The 24,465-nt window shown below is 40.5% G+C and overlaps 1 protein-coding gene across 5 annotated transcripts in view; it reads right to left on the minus strand.

The window, feature by feature from the left end:
- Positions 1–24,465, minus strand: part of LOC122563562 (mannosyl-oligosaccharide 1,2-alpha-mannosidase IA-like) — a 144,330-nt gene that overhangs the window by 110,748 nt on the left and 9,117 nt on the right. Inside the window, exon 1 of one of the 5 annotated variants that reach the window (XM_043717454.1) lies at positions 20,351–20,957. The exons of 3 other annotated variants lie outside the window; for them this stretch is intronic. In XM_043717454.1, coding sequence (XP_043573389.1) covers positions 20,351–20,851 — 501 coding nt within the window. In that variant the 5' untranslated portion in view covers positions 20,852–20,957. Of the gene's footprint in view, positions 1–20,350; positions 20,958–24,465 lie in introns of those variants that run through there. One more of the 5 variants, XM_043717453.1, reaches the window with a different exon arrangement.

Raw genomic sequence — 24,465 nt, forward strand, 5'->3', positions numbered from 1 at the left:
ACCTCCATCCAAGGCCCCAAAGGAGCCTTCCACATCCAAAGTTTCACCTGCACATCCACCAATGTAATTTATTATATCCATTGCTCCCAACGCGATCTCCTCTACATTGGGGAGATTGGACACCTCCTCGCAGAGGCACTCCCTCACCACCCGACGCCTGGAAGAAGAATGCCTCAACTTCCGTCTTGGAACACTTCAACCCCAGGGCATCAATGTGGACTTCACGAGTTTCATCTCCCGCCCACCTTACCCCAGTTCCAAACTTCCAGCTCAGCACCATCCTCATGACCTGTCCTATCTGCCAATCTCCCTTCCCACCTATCACCCCCATTCAGCTACTGTACTCTCTGCTACGTTCCGAGAACTGGCCTATGCCCTCGGACTCAGAACACTCTAGTGGAATTCTTGAAATTAGAGTTTGACTTTGTTTCTTTGTCAGATGCACTCCAGCTTTATGCTTCACCTACATATTCCCACTTGAAATGGCTTTTTCTTAGCCCCCTCAAATAACTGTCGATTCCTGCCTCAGCAGTCTAATCTAGCATCATAACTTAATTTATGATCAGCACCATAGCAGATGAGACAGAAAAGCTGTTTGTACAGGTACACTTCCACAGCAGGGATACTAGTCACCAGAATAAAACAAAAGGACATTATTAAATGTTTCAATATTGCTTGTCCGAGAATTCCATTTCAATGGTGTCGGGCACAGCTGAGTTGTCTTTCAGTGATTCAACTATAATGGATTAAGCCCTGAAAGAAACCAGCGTTCTGACACGTCAGTATTAATTATTTGATTATCTTATCAATGCCATCTGTATAAACAATGAACAATAAACAATGCATTGCTCAAGCTATGGCATCGTAAATAAAGCACATTAATTTTCTCAATTTAAGAAAGGATTCATTGAGTTAAATTATCAGTAGTTTTTCACAATTAGCTCAATCACATACTTGATGATATGGCACTTTGAATGTTTAAACTCAGAAGGTACTAATAAAACATATTTGTACCATTTTAGAAAACATATTTCCCTGATCCATAAATGTTCATATGGAAATATCTGTAATAGAGACACAATGTAGCAGACTATGTTGTTATAACATGCATTGCAGTAACTTTTTCAAGAAATTTTCACCTTTACCCTAGAATCAATTCCATAGCTTTCTGGTGTAAAACAACATCACATTACCTGTAAATCTCAACAAAGACTCTGGCCACATCAACCCACTTTTCAATCCAAGTATTATCAAGAAAATTCTTAAAATTACTGCTATTAAAAAAAACACTTTTCTCAATGTTTACTTATAATTCTGAATCTTATTTCTTGTAACTTCACTATAAACTCACTGGTTAATTTTTAAAACTCTGTTCATCAGATGCTCATTAGAATGGCCTTAGACATAAGACACTATCAACAATGACTCTTATTGGCTGGAAATTGGTAATGAGGCATTAACGGAGAAGAGCCATCTTCTTGGCAGGATCTCAGAGGCCTGCAATGTTAATTTTACCATGGCATATGTTGCTGCTGTTGTTTGGAAGCCAGGTGGATGTTGATAGTTGATTAGATAAGTACTGACATAGCATGGGTGATGAGGACACCTTTGCCATATAGTACTTTGCATGAAGGTAAACAAGTGCAAGCATCTGTATTGTGGTTCTGATCATAAGGACTTGTCTGTACCTCTGGGCCAAATGATCAAGGTTCAACACACCCTGGAGGTGTGTGTGTTGTAACACATCCAAACAGATTTATGTTTTGAATCCTTCCTTGGCCTGTTGCCTCAAATAAGATTACATGTACATGTGTTTCTTTATACGAGAGAGGCAGTCATGACTTGTGTATTTATCCCATGGGAGAATAACTGACATATCAAGTAGTTCATTTTTGATGGCATGGCCACTTTGGAAGGCACTGTTCATGTTATAGATGCCCATCCAGAAAAAAGGTACACAATAAATTTCTTCAGCTGGCTTCCATTACACTTCATGTCTCATTTAAAGGTGGCAAGTTCACAATGATCAGAGTATTCGAGAAAATTTGTAGCTCAGGTTGTTGACTTGCTTGCTGAACTGGAAGGTTTGTTCACAGATGTTTCATCACCATGGTAACATCATCAGTGTGCCTCCAGTGAAGCGTTGATGTCTGTCCTGCTTTTCTGAGTCTGCTGGGATTGGTGCTGTCATTTCTGGTTTTATTGCTGATTCAGTTTCTGAGTGGTTGGTATTTGGGGTCCAACTCTTCAGGTTTGTTAATAGAGTTCTGGGTTGAGTACCAAGCTTCCAGGGATTCCTGTGCAAGTTTATTTGGCTTGTCCTAGGATGGATACGTTCTCTCAGTCAAATTGGTGTCCTTCATTGTCCAAGTGCATGGATATAAGTGATAGCTGGTCATGTCTCTTCATGACTAGTTGGTGCTCATGCACCCTGATGGCAAATTTTCTTCCAGTTTGCCCTCTGGCAGTCTTTACATGATATTTTGTATATAACGTAGCTCCTGTTGGTTGTGGGTATGGGATCCTTTATACTTGTTAGCAGCTGTCATAGTGTGATAGCTCATTTGTGGTCTACCATGAGACCCAGGGGTCAGCATAGTCTGGTTGTCATTTCTGATATGTCCTTAATGTAGGTTAGTGTGGCCAGTGTGTCTCGATGTGTTGTCTTCCTGTTGTGGTGGTATCGGTGGCTTTTTGGGTACCTCGTTTGTGAAGACTTTATAGGTGTTCTTCTGCTTTGCACAACTCCAGCTGCAGTATGTTATAGCCCACTTGAACAATGATCTGATGCAGCTCCATTTGTGGGTGTTGGAATGGTTGCTGTAATAGTTGATTACTTAGTCTTTGTGGGTGGCCTTCCTGTATACGCTGGACTGAAACTCTCCATTGGCCTTGCATTCAACCATTACATTCAGGAAGAGTCTCATTACACAACATGCCTGAGTTTCCAAACTGGATTGGGAATTTGGCACTCAGATCTGTCATTGCTGGGGCCAACCATTATGATCCAGCCCTCAAATTTTGTTTTACCAAGTGGAAAATACCATGCAGGACATTTTCTAAAAATATGGGATGACCACGAGAACCCAAATGCCATAAAACTTGGCCAAGTAAGGCTTTGCTGCAAGATAGTAGGTATTGTCTAATCAACTCTTTCAGAGATGCTATGATGCAGGTAGTGCATCACAAATGCACCAGAGACATTAGTAAAATCTATTTGTAATCTCACGTGTAGAAGTAACATTCTGAAGTAGTTGCAATAAAGAGCAACAATAAAATGAGCAAATGTTAAAATCTGCAAAAGCAGTCGAGTGAAAAATATCGACTTTCACACCCACTAGTCATCTCAATCATATAGAGAATGAAACATAACTGAAGTGTAGTCACTCTTAGAGGAAATGTGGCAGCAAATTTGCACACTAACTTCCACAAACAGCAATGTGATGTGGTTGGATAAGCTGTTTGTGTGATATGGCTTGAAAAATAAATATTGGACAGGATATAAGGATAATTCTCCTGGTCATCTTCAAAACAGTATTATGGGTCTTTTAGGTCCGTATTAGAAAGAAGGCAAGCTTCAATTTAACATCTCTTCTGAAATAAAGTACTCGAGTGCAGCAGTCCCTCAGTACAACACTTGTCAGTTTAGATTGTTGAACTCATTTCTTAGAATGGGGCTTGAATACACAACCTTCAGATCCAGGTGTGACAGTATGCTCCCAAATGAGCGAAGATTAACACAAAATGCATCTGCAGTTAGATTTTATTTTAAACAAAAGTGACAACAGTGTCTCAAATTCACATACAGAAAACATGTCAAAAACAAAAAATCATTCAAACCATTGTGAAGTACGACAACGATAGCAGAAGATAGACAAACTTTTTTGCAGTTTTGATGCTAAGGTTTTGAACACTTGTACAGATTCCACTACTTCCAATCAGATATATACAATAAGTTTCATTAATTCCTTAAGTTTCAACATAATATTGGCAGGTCAGAACAGGTACATAAGTGTACCTCAACTTGTGCTGAGTCTTAGGAAGGACAAAAAAAATTAGATAAACAACCATAACATAAGCAACTATATAGGCACATTCATGTAAATCAGCTGTCAGAGCTCGACAAATGTACTGGTTGACCTATATCCCTTAAGAGAAAAAAAAACGGCAGATGGTGGAATCCAAGATAGCCAAGCAGGAGACTAGAAGATCAAAGCAAGCCAGGCAGCATCAAGAGGTGGAGAAGTCAATGTTTCGGGTGTAACTTCTCCACCTCCTGATGCTGCCTGGCTTGCTGCGTTCTTCCAGCCTCCTGCTTTAATACATATATCTATTAAAGCAAAGAAAAGCTATGCTCTCAGAATCAAAATTGTAGATTCCTGCTTCTAAAATTGGCAAGTCCTCTAAGTGATCACAAACATCAGAAAAATCTTTTTTTTAAAAAACTTCCCATTTCAGAATATTATATCTGCAAACAATATTCTGCAAGGCTTTACCTCTGTCATTTACAGTAAGGAACTAACTCAACTTTACACAGTGTTGATGTCTTTATCCATCAGCTTCAGAATTTCTTGCTATCAGACTACACAGCATTCAATGCACTCACTTTAGAAAGAAATGTGATAATGCAGTGAAAGCAACTTCAAGGTAGGACTCATTGAGGAAACAAATAGTCTTATACATTTGGCTGTAAACTCCTAATTGTGTTATATCAAAAATAGAAGCATTTCATTTCTCAGCACTGAAAAATTTTTATTGTGTAACTCCAAAAGAACACCAATGCTAAACGCAGAATAGTTGAATACACTTGAAATAAAACCAAAATGTTTGGGCATCAACACTTGAACCATTCTAGTCCGAAGCAGGGTCTGATTTCTTGTGGAATAGTTTGAAGTCAAAGTTTACAATTCAGCACTATAATTGTCAGAGTAATGATGCCACTAGGGTATCAAATGTTATTAGCTAATATGGTCTGAAGGAATGCTGGAGACTGAATGGAGTGTGGGATCAGGAGATAGATATATTAATTAGCTTTGAATTAGTTTTATAGATATGGGGAGCCTGTAATCAATGGGATGTGGATTTTATTAAGTGCGGTTGACTCAAACAAAGCTGGATGATGTTTAAAACAATCAGCTTTAGGACTCTTGTGTCACCTTGGTATTGTCCATACCTCGGAGTCAGAATGCCTGGGTTCAAGTCCCACCTGCTCCAGAGATGAGTCAGAAGATCTTAATTTCTAACATCTCTGAATAGGTTGATTAGAAAATACCTAAAATAATCATCTTCTAGTATACAACATTGGTAGCAGAGAATGGTTGAGTCAAAATGTAAAGTTTCGGAGAATGTTTACCTACCAATTTTCTGCAAACGAGCCTGATGACCAGTGAAAAAAATGAAGTTTCAATGTGAATTTGGGTTACTTGTTTACCAAACAGAAAACAGAGTACAGCTAGGTACTTTTGTTATCATACAGTTGTAGGGCAAGTAGTAATTTGCTTGAAATTGGAGCCTGATGATTTCAGCGGATGAAGGTTAGGACATATATTTGTTAAATTCTTTCCAAAAAAAGATTATTAGCTCTTTATGAAGTGTGGCCAGACTTTGATAAATTTAGAAAGACTGAAGATAGTATCATGAAGAGGATGTAGTGGAATTCAATAGATTATATGCAGAAATTTCATGTGGAAATTCCCCAATCTTCAGCACTGGTACTGAAGTGAGGTTACTCTGCCTCTTCCTAGAAAAAAGGCATGAACCACCTCCATCCACCACCACCCTCCTCCTTGGCGCGGCTGAGCTCGTCCTCACTTTGAACAACTTGTCCTTTAATTCCTATCACTTTCTTTAAGTCAAAGGTGTGGCCGTGGGTACCCACATGGGCCCCAGTTATACCTGACTGTGTGTAGATGGAACATGCTTTGTTTCAGACCAACAGCAGCCCTCACCCACAACTCATTCTCTGCTACATTGATATCATCGGTGCTGCTTCCCTATCATGGAAACTGAAAAAGTTTATCAACTTCGCTCATGTTTTATCTGGATGTATTACGGCCTGAGATGGCAAGTGCTGTGCCCAGGACCTAAGAAACTACAGAAAGTTGTGGGCTCAGTCCAGGGCCTCACAGAAACCAACTCCCCATCCACGGACTCCATTTACACAGCTAATATCCAAGACCCCTCCCTGGTAATGCTCTCTTCCATCAGGCAGAAGGTACACAAGCTTGAACACATGCACCCAACAGGTTCAATAACAGCTACTTCTCTGGTGTTGAGACTGTTGAATGGACCTCTCTAGCAAGATCAACATTATTTGAAGTTAATGTTGATCTTGCATTGTGCACGTCCTGTGCAGCTGTAATCTTACATGCCTCAGGCTAAGCACTCTATGATCTGTATGTCCTTGCTTGCTATGATCTGCTTGTACTGCTCACAAAAGAAAACTTTTCACTGCACCTCGGTGCATATGGCTATAATAAATCAAATCAATTTCCATCCTGCTTTCACCTTCACCTGCTCTCTGACTCATTCTTTCCTTGGTTTCTTTTGCCAGGGATGGGCTAGCTACCAACATCCACGATAAAGCCACTGACTCCCACAGTTACTTGGACTAGACATCCTCATACTCTGTTTCCTGTAAAGACTTCATCTCATTTTCCCAGATTCTCCATCTCATCTGTTCCTATGATTCCAGCTTCGACAAGGGGACATTCATCTTATTCTTCAAACAGAAAATTTCTCAGCAACGTGATTAACAGGGTTTTCAGTTGTGTCTAATCCATCGCGTGCACTTCTGCCCTCACCCCTTCTCTGCCCTCTCACAACAGTGAAAGGGTCCTCACTTACCATCCCACCAGCGTCCACATCCAAAGGATTATTAGCCATCATTTCCAATATCTCCAGTAGGATACTACCACAAGGTCTCATTTCTATCCTTTCCCTGTCAGCCTTCTGCAGGGACTATTCCATCCAGGACAGCCTGGCCCACTCCTCCTCAACGCTTCCCAAACCCTTATGATATCTTTCCATGCAAATGCAAAAGGTTTAACACCTGCCTATTTACTTCCACCCTCATCACTTTCCAAGGTCCCAGACGCAGCTTCCAGGTGAAGCAGTAATTTATTGCCACTTCACTCAATCTAGTCTACTGTATTCACTGTTCACAATGAGGCCTCCTCTACATAGGGGAGAAAAAAAGAAAATGGGTTACTGCTTTACTGAACACCTACATTCTGTCCACAATAATGACTAAGCTTCCTCTTGCCTACCACACTAACACACTGTGTTCCCTGGCCAACATCTCTGTTTCGGGCTTGCTGCAATATTCCAGTGAAGCTCAGCACAAGCTGGAAGAGCAGCATCTCATTTTCCACATGGTAACTCTGCAGCCAGCAAGACTCATTATGGAGTTAAATAACTTTAGGGCCTGACCATCTTCTCCCAAGTCCTTACCCGAACTCCCACACACACCAGGCTTCATCACATGGGCTGCTACAAATGATCCCAATTAGCAACTACTGATTCCCTCTGGTTGACCTTTATCCATTCTTTTGTCTGTCCAACTCTTTCATTGGGCTTCATCTTCATGTATCATTTACTCCTCCTCTCCTCCCTATCTTAGTATACATAGACACCAACCTTTTCTTCGGTACAATCAGTTCTGAAGAAGGGCCACTGGATCTGAAACATGAACACACCTTCCTCTCCACAGATGCTGTCAGACCTGCTGAGTTTTCCCAGCAATTTGTTTTCGTTTCTGATTTCCAGCATCTACAGTTACAGAGTAGATGTATAACATGGAAACATCTTTCAGTCCAACGTATCCATGCCGGCCAGATATCCTAGGTAAATCTATCTTTTTTTTTGGTCTAGTATTGAAGTATTTAACTGTATCCAAGTACCATGTATGGACAAATTTCTAGGTTTAACAGGAGAAAAGCTTGCAAATAAAACACGCACTAAAAAAAAATTCTAAGAAAACATTCCTTATCAGCAGCAATTGCACAGTGATATAATGGGACAAGAATGGGACGTTACCAAATTGGTGAAACTGTCACAATGAATGGGCCTTTTCCTTATAGTTCAGTATAATGAAATGTACAATATACAATCTATAAATTTCTTGAAGCATTTAACATAACTGATGCTATTTCTTCTGGCTGGAGAGTGCAGAATACACAAGTAATGATGAGGGGTTCAGTCATTTAGGTCTGAAGAGGAAACACTTCTTCACTCAGAGGAATACAAAATCTTTGGAATATGATCCCAAAGGATTACAACTGCTCAGTCATGGCCTATATTCAAGATTGAAACCAAGTGGTTTTCTTGAGTGCCAAGAGATTCAAGGAATATGGGAGATAGGGACGAACAGTGAAGGCAACATAGATCCTATTGAATCAACATTTGGAGGTACTGGAAAATATTCGTTGTATTGAAGTTCAGTAGGGGAGCACCATGTAAACCTCCCTCCACTACAAATTCAACTGTTACTATTCTTTGCTTGGTGACACTTAATCGACTTTACACGTGAACTGTCATTGTTCAACATCAGACCCATAAGCATATTAGAAAAATTAAAGTCACTCATATTTCATCAAACATCTTTTTGAAAACTCCATATATGGGTCAAGCACCCTACTCCAAACCCTTTACAGCTTAACGACTGCAAATCTTTGAAGTATGGAGAATGTGAGGCCCGCAGATGCTGGAGACCAGAGTTGAAAAGTGTGGTGCTGGAAAAGCACAGCAGGTCAGGCAGCATCCAAGGAGCAGGAGAATCGACGTTTCGGGCATAAGCCCTTCTTTGAAGTATCCCAACCTTCAGTTATTTCAACCTATTCAATGCCACTTCTGCCTACTTCCACCTTTACTGCTATACTGACAGGGGTCAGTTTAGCTCAGTTGTCTGAATGGTTGGTTTGCAAAACAGTGTGACATCAAGAACGTGGGTTCAATTCCCATCACGAGCTGATATTAAGACAAAGGACTCTCTTTTTCAAAATCTCCCTGTTTGCCTGAGATATGGTGGCCCTCAGATTAAATTACCACCAGACATCTCTCTCTAATGAGAGAGCAGCCCTATAGTTTGGCAAGACTATGGCAACTTGACTTGGCTATACTGACAACATCCATTTTGTTAGTGAAAATAAATGCAAACAACTAATTTAGTCCTGAAGTTACGTCCTCTGCTTCTGCAAGATGGCTGCATTTTGGTCCCAAATCAGCCCCAACCTTGGTTTGCCTATTCAGTTAGTATTTCTAGTTTTATAAAAGATGCTGAGGATATCCCTTCTTACAGCTATCATGAATAGTTCAAATCAATAGGAATTTTATTCCATATATGAATTGATGATGGAGGAAGGTTAGCATTTTGTTTTGTACTGTTATTTCATTTGCTTATATTCTGTGCAGCACAGACAACCTCCAATATTTACAAATACCATTAAGTGTTCAAATTGAATAATTAAAAATCAGCTGATTTAAATCAAAAACAAGCAGCAACTCAACTTGATCCAACATAATATAACATGTTAATACAAACATATCAAAGAATATAACAGAGTAACAATGTCTGCCATTTCATACAAATCCATATTGATCCAAAATTTAAATATTTTCAATTGTTAATTTGTATTTTCAAAAACACCAACATTATAGAATAGGCAAAGCTAAGTATGAAGAAAGAGCAAGGGATAGACGATACATGCTTAAACATTCTCATTCCAAAATGACCCCTTTAAGTCTATCGCTATCCTCCTCGTTCATATCACTTATGTATTGCTATGAATGTGTAAGGGGGACTGTATCTTTAAGAGTGTTAAAGGCTAGCAGAACTACCTGACACAGCAGCCAGTGTTCTGAACAAGGTAACAATGTAACATTTGGTTGAACAGCTAGATTAACTGGGTTGCCTGAAGAAAAAAAGAAATTCAAATTCAACCAGTCTGTTTAAATTATGCCCCAAAATACCAAACTCCAATCAAGTTTGAATTTAGTATTTTGACAATATTAACACGAATGAAACAATCCGATGCTCTGGGGTATAAAATCAGAGAAAAAAAATTGAACAGTTGGGTGATAACTGCCAAAAGACCAAAGATGTAGCTACTCGTAAGAACTCTGAAAGAGACCTGTCTGGAGAAGGAGTCTGCACAAGAAAAAGATCGACACTGACCTGGAGAGCAAATCTACAGAGGAAGATACCAAGAGAAGATTTGACAGCGGGCTGGTTTTGAAATTTGAATTTTTCTGTAAATCTTAATTGGGGGCTTTATCAGGCTAGTATAGTTAGTGGGGGTGGGTAAGATAAAAGATAGGTTTAGATAAATGAGTTGCAAATAGTTGTTAGTTCATTAATTTTTTAAAAGTCTAACAGAGAATAAAGTTGTTAATTTTTACTCAAAATAGTGACTTTTGGGATAGTTCTTTGCCTCTTGAGTTCTCACAGATTACAGCACGGGATGCAGGTTTCCGGTGTGTCGGGTTTAAATTTGCAGAGGGGCTTACCCTGTGTTGTAAGAGTATCATATGCAAATTTTGAAACTAGATCCTGTATAACCAATATATAAAGGAATGGTTCAGTGCTGACTCCAGGGAAACTGTGTAAATGCCTTCCAACAGTCTACAAAATGGTTCACCCATACTCCATTTCCTGTCATTCAACTAATTTCCTATCTATGCTATTCCAGAAACCTCAACTTTACTGACAAGCTTACAGCATGGCACTTTAGCAAATGCCTTTTGGAAACTCAAGAGTACAATCACATTATCCTTATCAACCCTGTTACCTCAAAACCCTTACATTAAGCATGATTTACCTTTAACATGTCAGTATTGGTTTTGATTAATACCCTTATCCAGTGCCTATTAAATATAGCCCCAGATTTTTGTTTCCCCACTACTGTTCTGAACTGCAATATTTACAATCTTACAGTTTTACGAGACTGCATCCATATCTAGGGAGGAGTTTAAATTTCTCGTGAATACTTCTGCAATTCGCATCCTTCACTGTTTTTTCATCCTCCGAGGCATCCCATTTAGTCAAAAACTTCCTACATCAATTACATATCATACGCCAAACAGCTGTGGTTTGCTGACTTTTTTTGGTGAACTGAAAATTGTGTTTGAGCTGTGTTTCCACTGGCTAAACATTCAATTTGTCAAAAACTTCCTACATCAATTACATATCATCTTAAACTCTTCAAATCAAACAACTTTCAGTTTGTCTAACATCTAAGTTAACAACTAAAGATGCTAATTATCAGGATTCTGTCAATCTTGCGCTTTTTTGTAATTTATCTATCCTTTCGTCATTTGGAAATCCATAATATACATCCAATAGGGTAACAGCACTTACCTTGCAGCTTCCTTAACTTCGCTTTAGCATCATTCCTATATTATAGTGCTGTAATGAAATCTATCTTAATGCTGCTATATCCAACAGCATACTATCCCTGCTCCATTATTTCTGAAATATTTTAGGAATCAGAAACTGAACATGCTGATTCAAAGTTTTACCTAATGGAGCACAACGAAACAAGTTATTTAGATATCCCTCAGTATGTCTTTAAAGGAAAGACTATTTTGGACAATCTAAGTGTAAACAATTTAAGAAAATTACTGATCAGACCTTCACAAGTATTAAGCTCACATAAGATCTGAAACAAAATGGTTCATCATAGTTCTGAACATATAGAATAAACTTCCAACAAAAACAAATTCCTACTGGGTCAGTTACCTCTCTGAAATTAAGACAATCTTTTAAGTGCAACAAATTAAGAATAGGTGCTCATATGTAACAATAATTCTTTGACATTGTGCTAGTGAAATCAAATGTTCATTATGGATTACAAATATTTATTTATTTGATTAACACATGGTCCTGAAATGTGCTGACTGCGTTCAGGAAAATTACATCAAGGAAATATTCATATTGCATAGAATCAGTGATTCAAAATCCCACATTACCCATTAATTGTGTTTACTTCATTTTTTAAGTTAGCTGCTTTCATGGAAGTCAATTTTAGCAAAATTGAAAGTACTCTGACAACCTGCATCTTTGGTCATATATTTTGACTCTGCCAGCGCCAATAATCTATTTATACCTTCTTATTCATCCATGTATTGTGGCAACCAGGCTTTAACTATTAGGTACCAGTCATGTACTTGTACTAGTAGTTCAGCTGATGGCTGAAACAGCCCTGAACGAATAATGTATAAAGAATTTCTGACCATTTTGTTACATAGGACCTTGACGTAATTTAAAATTTAAAAAATTACCTGCAAGTTAAAATCCACTCCTTAGATAATTAAATTTACCATGGCAGCATGTGGGTGGGAGAGTGGAGTGGGGAAAAAAAAGTTGTGTATTAAAGTAGGAACATTAATATCTGGAATATATCACATCACTTCATGGCAAACAGATTTTCCAATAGCTAGGCCTACAAGCAGATGGTCAGATCAGAGACAAAGCGAAGTACAAAATATAGTGTGAAACCTTGAACAGATTCTATAGCAGGTTTTTACTTTTTTCACTAATGAGCAAGAAGCAAAGTAGTGCAGATGTTAGAAATCTGAACTGAAACTAGAAACACTCAGTAGATCATGTGCCATCCGTGGTGACAGTCAGGCAGGGATAAGGTTTCAGGCCAACTATCTTTTATCAGATCAAGTTGTAATTCGATTATGACTGCAACCCTGTGCTTTTGCCTGTAAAATAAAACAGCTTAATATACCGGGGCCCTGAAATCAAGCAGTTCACTACACAGTAGAACTTGGTACAAAAGAATTTCAAAATTCAAACAATTCAAAGTTAAACTTTGTCAAACACTTTTAATTTGAGATCACACTTTATGGAAAAATGAATTTAAATAAATAGAAATTATTCAGTGTGTTTTATTGCTGGAATCAGCTACATCAAAATTGCTCTATGAGAAGCTTAACAAAACATGTTGGTATGGTGGCTCAGTGGTTAGCACCGCTGCCACACAGTACCAGGGACCCAGGTTTGATTCCAGTCTTGGGTGACTGTGTGGAGTTTGCACATTTGCCCAGTGTCTGTGTGGGTTTCCTCTGGTTTCCTCCCACAGTCCAAAGAATGTGCAGGTCAGGTGAATTGGCCATGCTAAATTCCCCATAGTGTTACGTGCATAAGTGAGAGGGAAATGGGTCTGGGTGGGTTACTCTTCAAAATATTATCAGAAAAAGACAAGGTAGATAAAAATTTGCACTGGTTGGGCATTCTAGAACCAGGGACATATTCTGATAAATAGGATCAGGCTATTCAGGAGAGATGTCAGAACGCACTTCTATACATAAAGGGTGGGAGATGTTTGGAATGCTCTTCCAAAAAATGGCAAAGGATACCAGATCAATAGTTAATTTTAAATCTAAGATAGATAATTTTGGTTAAGCAAATATATTAAGGGATATGGGCCATAGGCAGGTATATGATGAGCCATGATCGTACTGAATGGCAGAAGAGGGTCAAGAGGCAGAATGGCCTACTCATTTTCCTATGTTACAATGTTCCAATGAATCATGAAAGAAAATCTTACAACATCAGAGTCTGGGAAACTGCCACTCAAAAGCAGAACTTAATTCCTGCTGAATTGGCAGCGCTGGTGGTCTAGTGGTTAAGATGTAGTGCTTTCATTGCTACTGCCAGGGTTTGATTCCCAGTCAGGATTTCAGGATGGCATGGTGGCTCAGTGGTTAGCACTACTGCCTCACAGCGCCAGGGACCCAGGTTCGATTCCAGTCTCAGATGACTATGTGAAGTTTGCACATTCTCCCTGCGTCAGCGTGGATTTCCTCCCATAATCTAAAGTTGTGCGGGTGAGGTGAATTGGCCATGCTAAATTGCCCATAGTATTAGGTGCATCAGTCAGGGGTAAATGTAGGGTAGGTTACTCTTCAGAGGGTTGATATGGACTTGTTGGGCCAAAGGGCCTGTTTCGTACTGTAGAGAATATAATCTAAAGAGGACTTTAGTTGAGGGAGAACAAATCTGAAATAACGATGAGAAGGCTGCATATGACAAAACTGTACCAAAGAAGACACTAAAGGTAAAAGGCTATACCAATAACACATTGGATTTCAATAAATAAAAACAAGTTTATGTGACTTCCTTTCCTGCAGGAGAACTAGGTGACAACAAATGGATTCAACTAATCATTGAAGGTTTTATCAAGCCATACTGCTTCCATCATCTGAACCCAAAATAAAGTCAAACTACTGGAAAAGTATTGTGTGAAGACCCTTTTTATTTTTTGATTGTAGATTAAACTGGGAAAAGGACTGTTTTAAAAACAAAAGGATTTTCAAAGAAATTGTTACACTTTTTTTCCAAAAAGCACGGTTGACAAGTAATAGTGGTCAACATACTTCATGAAATACACCCTGGAAAGATGAATAAAAATAAGACGCTTGGAAGCCAAGACTGACAGATATTTAATCTGTAAAGGAATCAAGGATAATAGCAAAAAGGCTGAAGTGTGCAGTGCAGGGTTATCAGGTCAGTCATGATTTCTTTGAATGGTAGAGCAGTTTCAAAGGGCTGACTGACCTCTTTCTGATCCTACATTTTATGGTCTTAAGGAGCCTCTCAAGCTTGCTCCATGATTCCAGTGATTATTATTGACTTCTGTCTCAAATCTATTTACCCGTCTTTTAACCATGTCTGTTAACATGGTTCTCTCTGAAAAACATCCATTTTCCTGCGACACCCATGTCCAGGAAAATACACATAACCAATGGACGGAGTGGGGAGTGAAAGAACCACAGGCATCGATTATTTTTCCCACACCAGTGATTAAATAGAGGTCAGAAGATGGTCAAATTAGAGTTATTAGTGAAAGACAAAAAGAACTAGCGAGAGAAATAAGTGAACTTTTTAAAAAATGCATCCAAAACCTAGATGTGGGAAACTCACAATATCACCTGTAGACAAAGAAGCAGAATTAACACTTCAGATTCACTGAAATAGGTACAGTAGCATAGTGTTTGTTTCTGAACGTGTTGTGTTGCCATAGCCTTACTAGACTATAGGGCTACTCTCTCAGTAAGCAGATAATTGGTGGTGATTTAACCTGAGGGCCACCATAACTTGATGCAAGGGGACAGGTTGAGAAGAGGAGTCCACCATGGTAACCTCAGCTAGTGATGGGAAATGAACCCACATTCAAATCTTACTACAGTAGTTCATGTATTTCAATTCAGTTTAAAGAATAAATAAGTTTGAAACAGAAAGCTGATATCAATAAAAGTGATCACTGAATTATCAAGATTATAATAAAAATCCAATTAATTCACTAAACTTCCTTTAGGGAAGTAAATCCATCAGGCCAGGCTAGGTCAGGATATTTGTGATTCCAGGACCATGATTTGGTTGATTACCAACTACCCTCTGATACAATATAGTTTAGAGCAAAGCCCCACACCCTAACACCTGGTACTAATGTTGAAAGCACTGTTCCATAGAACAGTCACACAACAGCCAGAGATATTCACAGGATATCTATCAACCATCATCTCAAAATCTTGCAACACATGCCTTGTGATGCACTCACCCAAATGAAGGTTTCATAACCATTTCTGTAGAAAATCAAAATTTGGATGCAGGTTTGCTTAGTGGCGACGGACTTGCTGGCCTCGTCCCGAAAATATTTACAGATCACATGCCATTTAAAAACTGATGTCTGAGCTTCACAGACTATCTCAGGCCCTGCCAACGTAGTCCTGCCTTGCCAGAAGCTACCATGCAATTAAAAATCCAAAATGCCATCAGTTGAGGCCAATTCATCGGGGATCCAACTCCAAGATGATGAGTGGTTTTCATTTGTTTCTTGTGCTTTCGAGCTAATGGAGCCTGGGCAAGGGCTGGCTTTCAGAGGTCACCCATTGTTGTCATGTATACTAATGATTTGGAGGTGCCAGTGTTGGACTGGAGTGTACAAAGTTAAAAATCACAACACCAGGTTATAGTCCAACAGGTTTATTTGGAAGCACTAGCTTTCAGAGCACTGCCCCTTCATTCTGTGTCTTAGGATCTTATACTCCACAACCACACGATGAAGGAGCAGCACTCCAAAAGCTAGAGAGTTTCCAAATAAACCTATTTGGACTATAACCTGGTGTTGTGTGATTTTTAAATTAGGTATACCAATGATTGCCTCCAGATTTGGGTATATGAAACCCATGAGATGGAAATGTGTTGCTGGAAAAGCGCAGGTCAGGCAGCATCTAGGGAACAGGAGAATCGACGTTTCGGGCATTAGCCCTTCTTCAGACCTGCTGCCTGACCTGCTGCGCTTTTCCAGCAACACATTTCCATCTCTGATCTCCAGCATCTGCAGACCTCACTTTCTCCTATATGAAACCCATCACTACCCCACATCCCCCTGCACAAATCTAGTAGACAAGTCGCCACCCAGTTTTCTTACCTACTGGGAAGACAGGAAATGGTGGCAATGGCAATTTGAGGCTCATAAGTCATCCAAAATTAACCTTCTCATGTAGCTTTTCATGGTGAGGTCACCACCTCTGGGACCGGTGAGGGAAAGGCTGAGGGTGATGAGAAGTGTGGAGAACGGATTGGAGAAGTTGATATTGTTCTGCTCAGAGATTAGAGATTAGATTGAGAAATTCAAAATCTTGATAGATGTAGACATGGTAGAGATAAAGTGAAATTGTTCCTACTCGTGGATGGGTCGAAAATAAGAGGACACAGACCTAAGATGGAAAAGTCCCAAAGATAATGGAAAGTTTTCCAATGCAGTGAATGGTTATACCTTTCCAAAGGGAATTAGATCAGCGCTTGAAGGGCAGAGATTTGCAGAGCTGTAGGGAAAAGGCAGGGAATGTGACCAGTTAGGCTGCTTTTACAACTTGCTGGTCACCCTAGTATAGGAAAGATATTATCAAATTGGACAAGATGCAGAAAAGATTTACAAGGATGTTACCAGGATTGAAGAATTTGAGTTATTAAGACAGGCTGGCTTGGACATTATGCTCCAATGGGAAAACAGAAGGTTGAGGGATGACCTTATAGAGGTTTATAAAATCATGAGGGGCATACATAAAGTGAATAGCAAAGGTTGTTTCCCTAGGGTTGGGGAGTTCAAAACTAGAGAGCATATGTTTAAGGTGAGAGGAGAAAGATTCAAAAGGGACCTGAGGGGCAACATTTTCCAGCTAGAGGGAGGTGCGTGAATGGAATGAGCTGTCAGAGGAAGTCGTGAATGAAGATAGAGTTATAACATTTAAAAGACATTTGGATAGGTACACAAGTAGGAAAGGTTTAGAGAGTTATGTGCCAAGTGCAGGCAAATGGGACTAATTTAATTTGTGAAGCTGGGTCAGCAAGCGAGTTGGACCGAAAGGTCTGTTTCCATGCTGTATGACTATGACTCTACAAGCGAGACAGGAGTAAGGGTATGGTAGTACAGTCCTGTGGGTGCAGCCTTGTATATTCATAGCTTGCAAAATTTTATGCCTTCAGGTTAAACCTCCTGTTTATTAACACCTATCACTCTCCCTCAGTACACCTCCACATTGAGCATCGCCTGGGAGATAACCGGATACAAGGACACAATATATTTGAAAAGTCAATGTCGATCACATAAAATGGCTTAACAGAGCCACTGACATAGTTGGCAGACAACGACAAAACACAGCTGTCATTAACACACATCAGATCAGCCTTGAGAATGAACCCACCGAAAGCAACAGGCCTTGATGGAGTCCCCAGTCAAGCACTGAGATCCTCCACAAACATGTGGCCAAATTCAGCTGAAACTCCATTTACAATTACCACCATAGTGGGTTGGATCTCAAACAACAATGAGACAGAGTATAGGGAAAGGGATAGAGAGCTTGGTGGCATAGTGTAAAGACATTCTCTCCCTCAATGTCAGCAAAACAACATTGCTGGTCACTGACTTCAGGAAGTGGAGTGAGGACACGCCCGTCTGTATCAATGGAGGTGGTCGAGAGCTTCAGATGTCTCGGAGTAAATATCCCCAACAATCTGTCTTGGTCCTTCATGTCAATGCAACAGTTAAGAAAGCAGACCAACGCCTCTACTTCCTGAGAAGGCTAAGAAAATTCAGCATGTCCACAAAGACCTTTATTAATGCATCATGGAAAGCATCCTATCTAGATGCATCACAGCTTGGTATGGCAACTGCTCTGCCCAAGACCGCAAAAGGTTACAGACAGTTGTGAAACATCCTAGCTCATCATGAAAACCAGTCTTCCTTCCATTGACTCCATCTACAGTTCCTGGTGCCTGGGAAATCCGTCAATATAATCAGTGACCCCTCCCTTCCAGTTAGACTCTCTTCCATCAGGCAGAAGATACATAGATATTTTCAAACTTAACATATTCAAGAATAGCTTCCTCTCTGCAGTTATCAGCCTTATCAACTTACCTCTCATATTAGAATTGCTCTTTCTATGCACCTTCTCTGTAGCTGTAACATCCTGTTCTATTACCCTGATATACTTTTGTAAAGTATAATGTATCTGATTAGCACGCAAAACAATACTTTTCACTAAATTGTCACAAAAACCGAGATAATAAACCAAGTCAACAATTCACGTCTGATCTAATAGAAGGGAATGATTTATTTGATCTCATCCTTAATCTACTTGTTGCAAATGTATCTGTTTATAACATCATTGGAAGGTATGGTCATCACATTGTCCCATGAAGATCATGCAAAGATGAAAGCTGTGTTAATACATGTAAATCACAATGTTTAGGGATTGGATTTCAAACTACTGCTTACTTTTGTGAAGCATTTTTTAAAAGAAAAGCTTGATAAGTTATGAATAAAACAAAGAAATGTGGATGTGAGAAATTTGAAACAAAAACAGTAATTAGTAGAGAAATTCAGCAGGTCTGGAAGCATCTGTGGAGTGAAAACAAAGTTAATTGTTCATCTCCAGTGACACCACTTCAGAACCTTTTTTGAACCAGATTAGCCAGTCCTTCTGGAACACCTATCCAATCCAGTAAATGTCATCAGATAGCAAGAAATCCTGAAATGTTCATGGAAGTTTGTTAGTACTGTGTGGGTTTACAACTAAGTGTGTGAAAATTAAGGACCATTTGATTGTTTTTGGCCCGGGATAATCAAGGATTGATTATAGTTTAGAAGGTTATTCCAACCAATAATAAAAGCTATTGTATAACAGAAACTGTGAAGTAAAACAACTAGCATTTTGGCACTGTTTTTGAATGTTTTTGTATTATTATTCCATTTGTTTGTTTCTTTCCCAAATGTTGTTTGAAACAAATTGATGTTCCCAGTTGAAGTATCAACACTAATCTGATACAGCTTCCCAATACAAAACTCTGAACTATTTGTACAGGGTGAGAATAGGAGTTGAGACATCATGTTGTGGCTGTACAGGACACTAGTGAGGCTACTTTTCGAATGGTCTATGCAGTTCTGGTCTCCCTGCTATTGGAAAAGGTGGTGTTAAACTTGAAATGGTTCAGAAAAGATTTTTAAGAATGTTGCCAGGATTCGAGGGTTTGAGCCACAGGGAGAAGCTGAGGCTTTTTTTCCCCCCAGAGCAGAGACTGAGGGGATGATCTTATTTTGGGTCATAAAAATCATGACAGCATGAATAGAATGAATAGCCAAGGTCTTTTTCCCAGGGTAGGTGAGTCCAAAGCTAAATGGCATTGGTTTAAAGTGAGAAGGGAAAGGTCTAAAATGAACCTGAGGGGCAACGTTTTCATGCAAAGGGTGGTGCACGTAAGAAACAAGCTGCCTTGTTGTGGTGAAGGTGGGTACAATTACGACATTTAAAAGGCACCTATGGGTATAAGAATAGAAAGGGATGAGGGATTTGGGCCAAATACTGGAAAATGGGACTAGGTCAGACTGGGTCGTCTGGTCTGCGCCTACAAGTTTGACTAAAGGGTCTGTTTCCACACTGTGTAACTCTACGACAATCCAAAAGGAGTTGAAGAGTGTGGTGCTGGAAAAGCACAGCCAGTCAGGCAGCATCCGAGGAGCAGGACAGTCGATGTTTCTGCATTCCTGATGAAGAGCTTATGCTCGAAACGTCGACTCTCCTGCTCCTCGATGTTGCCTGACCGACTGTGCTTTTCCAGTACCACACTCTTCGACTCTGATGTCCAGCATCTGCAGTCCTCACTTTCTCCTAGTTAATTAGAATCCAATGTGAGCCGACTCCAGCGTATAACCTCGATCTAAATTGATAGCCAACTAAAATTTCAGGGGAATTTATTTTTGAACGGTAGTTTGGTTAGCCACTCTGTCCCTGTTCACTTTTAGTTCCGATTTAGGGTTGGGATAAGATCAATTCTCACCTCTTTGACTTTCTCCCGGTGGCTCCTCACGTCTTGATCTGCCAGCTCTGTTCCTGCCTCCGGTAGTGGCTGATAGCGGATGTTGCTGGCATCCAGTACCTCTGCCCCGTTCTCTGAATCCCGAAGGCTATGGTGTCTTTCCGTTACCTCCCGGCGGATCTGCGGCGACACCGACTCTTTGCCGAATTTTTCCTTCTGTTTTCGCCGAGCGGGACCAATGTGCGTTTCCGTCTGCCTGTACCGGGAGCCCGCAGCGGCCCCCGACCCCGCTCCCACAGCCATCCCCAGTCCACTCCCTGCACTGTCCGTACGCTGCGGCTCGGAGGGCAACAAGAAGAAGCGACGGATGCGAACGGAATCCGGCAGAAAGAATATGGCCCCGAAGCACACGGTGACCAAGGCACTGAGCAGGATCAGGAAGACGAACCGCCTGGAGAGGCGAACACCTCCGAAGCGACCGCCCAGCCCCAGCCCGGACCCTGAACACAGCTTTCGGATCATCAGCACAACAAGGCAACGACTGAGAGCGAGGGTGGGTCCCAAACCCCAACGAGATCTTCTTCAAAGACAACCCCTTCAAAAAAAAACTGCCTTCACACCAGTCTCGACCCGTTTCCCCCACCCACCCCCCTCTCTGTGTGTGTGAGAGAGACTCGGTACTGCTCTCCAGATGCACAGTCCCACTATCCCCTCGCGCGCTCTGCTGTCTCGCTAGTGACCGTTGGCCTCAGTCGGCTCGCGCCGTGTTTTTCTCCCGTCACAATCCCGCACACACGGCGCCGGAAATCCCGCCTCCATCATTAGTCATCATTGTTGTCAGTTTAGATAATATACAGTCAATCGAGCAGATCACGGAAATGTAGTCAGGTACCCGGAAAAATAAATCTGAAATGCCACGGTTTTTCGTAACTACCGGGCTGGAGTATAAACGGAAGGAAACGTTAACGTAGCCATACGCGGCGGTAAGAAAACAGCAGTGTTTCAGAAAGTGGGAGAGAGGAGAGAAGTCGCAAGAATGAAATGAGAGAAAGGAATGGGGCGGAGACAAAGGGACACGATCCCTTTCCGAAATCTTGAACGTGTTTAGTTGGTTGAGCTGCTCTAGCGTAAATAATAAAACAAATAACTGCAGGTGCTGGAGATCTGAAATATAAATAGAAATTGCTGAAGAAATTCAGCGGGTCTGGCAGCATCTGTGGAGAGACAATAGAGTCAGTTTTTCGAGCCCAGTGACCCTTGGGTGTGTGTGTGTATATATATATCAAAGGCAGAGTATCGCCAGTAATGCTACTGTTCCTGTTCTCACACGTTCTGGTGTCTCCTACGGGTATAGACTTGCCCCATGCCCCACCTCCAATTTTCATCTGCATTCAGCAATTTGGCAACACAATTACACAGCTTTTACGTGCATGCTGATGATCCTCAACTCTACCTCACCAGTGACTCCATTGTCACTAAATCGTTAGACTACTTGCCCAATTTACCAATAGTCTGTTTGGCTGAATCAAACTATTCACAACTTTTGAAATCATATTTGACCCCAACATGAGCTTCCAAATACACATTTGTGTCATTGTGACATCTGCATTCTGTAGAGACCGTTCCCTCTACGATTTCCTCATTAGGTAAAAACAATGAATGCAGATGCTGGAAACCAGATTCTGGATTAGTGGTGCTGGAAGAGCACAGCAGTTCAGCCTGAACTGCCCACACCTCCCTCCCCCCTCACCTCTGCCAGGGTCTCAAAGGATCATTTCAAATCTGGCAGAGATTTACTTGCATATCTTTGAACCTCATTTATTGCATCCATTGCTCTCGATATGGTCTCTTCTACATCAGAGAGACCGAGCACAAACTCATGGAACAGTTCAGAGAACATCTCTGGTCCATACGCACCAAGCAACCCAACCTTCCTGTGGCCATCTATTTCGACTCTCCTTTCCACTTCACTGATGACATGTCCATTCTGGGCCTCCTCCACCACCAAAACAAAGCCACTTATAAACTGGTGAAGGAACACCCCATCTTCCATATCGGGAGCCTACAACCACCTGGTGTCAACACTGAATTCACCAGTTTCCAAATCTCTCCTCCTCCCACCCCATCCTAGATCCAACCCTCCAACTGAGCTCCACCCTCTTGACCTGACCTACCTGTCCGTCTTCCTTCCCACCTATCTGCTCCACACTTCCCACCAACCTATCACAATCACCTTCTACCCATCTACCTACCTTTGCCCACCTACCTTTCACCTAGCTCCACCCCCAATTTCTCAGCCCTCTTCTTCCTCCCCAGTCCTATGCCCAAAACGCCCACTCTTCCTCCTCAGATGCTGCCTAATCTGCTGTGCTGTTTCCAGCACCACGCTTTATCGATTCTGACTTCTCCAGCATCTGCAGTCTTCGCCATCTCCTCATTGCCATGACTGCCTATTTCCACCTTCATATCAACATCTAATTTCTCCTGCTTTCAAGTCATCTGTTGCTGAAATCCTTCATCTATGCCTTTGAGGCCTCAAGACTTGACTGTTTCAATGTACTTCGAGTCAAGCTTCCACATTCTACTCCTTAGAAACTTGAGATCCCCACATCTCTGTGTATTTATATCAAGACCTTTTTCACCTATTACTCCAGTGCTTACTGACCTACATAAAATCAAACCATAATTCTTATTCCTCCATTGCTTTTCCTTCCCCTGACTTTATTATTTCCTCCAAATGCAGAGCCCTCCAAAATATCTGCATTCCTATGATTGCCTCAGCCCTAATCTCTGAAATTTCTAAATCTCTGCACAACTCTTGCCTTCTTTATAAATCACTTTAAAACCTATCTTATTATGACACAAGAATAGGAAGCCAAACAAGCCTATCACTGGATTTGCAACAGAGTGAAATTAAAATATACAATGATCCTCAAAATTGCTCAGTTGCCAGCTTTTGCAAATATCACATCTTGGACAACAAGTTTAGAACAAACAAGAGCTAATGATTTATTATTAGTGGTGGAGGCTGGTAAAATTACAACATTTAAAAGGCATCTGGATGGGTATATGAATAGGAAGGGTTTAGAAGGATATGGGCCAAGTGCTGGCAAATGAGACAAGATTAGTTTAGGATATCTGGTCAGCAGAGATGAGTTGGGTCTGTTTCTGTGCTGTACATCTCTATGATTCTAATAATGTAACTTTAGCAGAATACAGATAAACATCAAGGCAACAAGATAATATTGACAGTCTGAAACACAATCTTCTTTAGTCATAATCCTACTTACAAATATACACCATAAAGGATTTTTTTTAAAAAGCCAATAAATAATTATAATTTGCCAGTTCAATCAAATATGCACTGCACATGGACTGAAGTGGTTCAAGAAGGGAGCTTATCATCACTTTCACAAAAGCAACTAGGGATGAATAAAAAATGGTAACCAACCAATAATCCCCACATCCCGTGAGTGAATAGAAAAAAAAGTTTTAAATGATTGGTACAAGGCCTTCACAAAATCCTTGGGTAATAGGTTGTTGACAGGTAAGTAGAACTGTATACCTTGCCTGGGTTCATCAGTCACCAGTCAATGCAGTTTCAGCAGACCTCTAGAAATATTTATGTACTTCTTACAGACTGGGATTCTTTTCTCAGAACATTCAACAATTCAATGACTGAAGAGAAACTAGAACAAAACCAATCAGCACCATCTCTGGAAGTCTCAAAAAAATCACACTGCTAACTGCCAACCTAGCCACAACTGGTCTCGATTGACTAACATCCAACCGCTACCAGCCATGAGCATAACAATAATTCAGTGCTTTTTCATCCTTGGATCAATAATTAAGTTGCATTAATGTTTTAGGTTAGTTCCTAACAGATAACATCTGCCTTTGTTCACTCCTTTTTAAACAAGCTTCTGAACAAAGTTAAAAATTTAATTCTCAACTTTAACTCACAGTTCCAAACCAAAAAGATCATAAGATATAAGAACAGAATAGACTGTTCAGCCCCTAATGTCTTTTGTTGCCTAATGTAGTTTGGTATTGAAATTTGCTTTATGACACACCTGTGAAATGCTTTGAAATGCAGTATTACATAAAAAGGTTAAAAATCACAACACCAGGTTATA

This window comes from Chiloscyllium plagiosum, chromosome 27, assembly GCF_004010195.1.
Source record: "Chiloscyllium plagiosum isolate BGI_BamShark_2017 chromosome 27, ASM401019v2, whole genome shotgun sequence".
In the NCBI taxonomy this organism is placed as follows: domain Eukaryota; kingdom Metazoa; phylum Chordata; class Chondrichthyes; order Orectolobiformes; family Hemiscylliidae; genus Chiloscyllium; species Chiloscyllium plagiosum.